The sequence below is a fragment of the Naegleria gruberi genome (assembly GCF_000004985.1).
Source record: "Naegleria gruberi genomic scaffold NAEGRscaffold_17, whole genome shotgun sequence".
In the NCBI taxonomy this organism is placed as follows: Eukaryota; Heterolobosea; class Eutetramitea; order Acrasida; family Naegleriidae; genus Naegleria; species Naegleria gruberi.
In genome coordinates, this window is record NW_003163310.1 from 1 (window position 1) to 1861 (window position 1861).

The window sequence follows — 1861 nt, forward strand, 5'->3', positions numbered from 1 at the left end:
ACCCAAACCCAAACCCAAACCCAAACCCAAACCCAAACCCAAACCCAAACCCAAACCCAAACCCAAACCCAAACCCAAACCCAAACCCAACCACCCAAACCCAAACCCAAACCCAAACCCAAACCCAAACCCAAACCCAAACCCAAACCCAAACCCAAACCCAAACCCAAACCCAAACCCAAACCCAAACCCAAACCCAAACCCAAACCCAAACACAAACCCAAACCCAAACCCAAACCCAAACCCAAACCCAAACCCAAACCCAAACCCAAACCCAAACCCAAACCCAAACCCAAACCCAAACCAAAACCCAAACCCAAACCCAAACCCAAACCCAAACCCAAACCCAAACCCAAACCCAAACCCAAACACAAACCCAAACCCAAACCCAAACCCAAACCCAAACCCAAACCCAAACCCAAACCCAAACCCAAACCCAAACCCAAACCCAAACCCAAACCCAAACCCAAACCCAAACCCAAACCCAAACCCAAACCCAAACCCAAACCCAAACCCAAACCCAAACCCAAACCCAAACCCAAACCCAAACCCAATGTAACTTTCCATGCTTCGCTGGCTGGTAGTAGTAATCTTTGAGAATGCATATTTGTTAACCCTAATATTACTTGATGCTGTTAAACTAAAATCATAATCGAATTGAATCTTGAAATTACCATTTGCCTTATCAGTCCAGAAACATTTTGGCTCAGTACCAAGCAATGCCAAGTCATCACCGTGAATCAACTTGGAGCATGGAACTGTATTTGCACTGTATGAAGGTGGAGCAAATAATTTGAGGGTAACTCCATCAAATAGTTCATTAATTTGAGCATAAATTTCATTGACATAGCTTGAATTGAATGATCCAAAGTATGTTGCACAGTCACCTCCAAAGTAGCCATTCATACAATCATTACAAGAAGTTCCATTCCAGTGGCCATTATCTCTATCTTGATAGCAAGAGCATTTTCCAGTAGCGTCACAATTACCATTACCATTACAAGTTGTTTGATCATTACAATACATATCACAATTTGACCCATAGTAATTAGTCTTACACTTTTCACAAATAAATCCATCAAAATTGCCTGTACAAACACAAGTATTGTTGCTTCCACAAGATCCACCATTCAAACAAGTTGAGTCGGTACAATATCTCTCAGTACATGTTGTACCAGTGTAGGCAGGATGACATGTATTACAATCAGATCCATAATAATGGCCATTTATGTGATCATTAACACATGAACAAGTATTGACATCTACACATTGACCATGTCCTGAACAAACATTGGAGCTACTCTTTGAAATAGAATTACAATCAAATTGATCACACTTTTCACCATAGTATCCTGAATCACATGCGCATTTTCCAACACCACTTGTAGAATTGATAAAACATTTACCATGATTTGAACAAACTCTAAAATCAGTACTTGAGTAATAATCTTCAACGCCATTATAAATACCTATACAAAGTAAGTTTTCACAAGAATCACCTGTAATCTTGACTCCATAAATTGACAAGCAGGAACACTTATCAATATCTAAACAAGTACCTCTTCCTGAACAAACTTTTGCATCCATAGAAGAAATGCCATAACAAGTTGTGTCTTGATAATCTTGACAATCTTTACCTCCATATCTCAACTGGCATATACACGTGTCAATATCAGTACAAACACCTCTTCCTGAACAAACACTTGGATCGAGTGAAGTTTTACCAAAACAAGTTTTAACCTGACAATCTTTATCTCCATATCCATAAGAGCATTGACAATGACCATCTTCAAAACATTTGCCCTTTCCACTGCAAACAGTTGGATCATCTTGTCTCTTTCCATTACAACTTGTGATATTA

The 1861-nt window shown here is 39.4% G+C and overlaps 1 protein-coding gene across 1 annotated transcript in view; it reads right to left on the bottom strand.

Annotated features, from left to right (window-relative positions):
* Positions 1 to 80: 80 nt before the first annotated feature.
* The window catches only part of NAEGRDRAFT_66088 (uncharacterized protein), a gene marked incomplete at both ends in the record, with an annotated part of 10191 nt that continues 8410 nt past the window's right edge, over positions 81 to 1861 (bottom strand). Inside the window, 2 exons of the mRNA XM_002678544.1 lie at positions 81 to 577; positions 627 to 1829. Coding sequence (XP_002678590.1) covers positions 81 to 577; positions 627 to 1829 — 1700 coding nt within the window. The remainder of the gene's footprint in view (positions 578 to 626; positions 1830 to 1861) is intronic.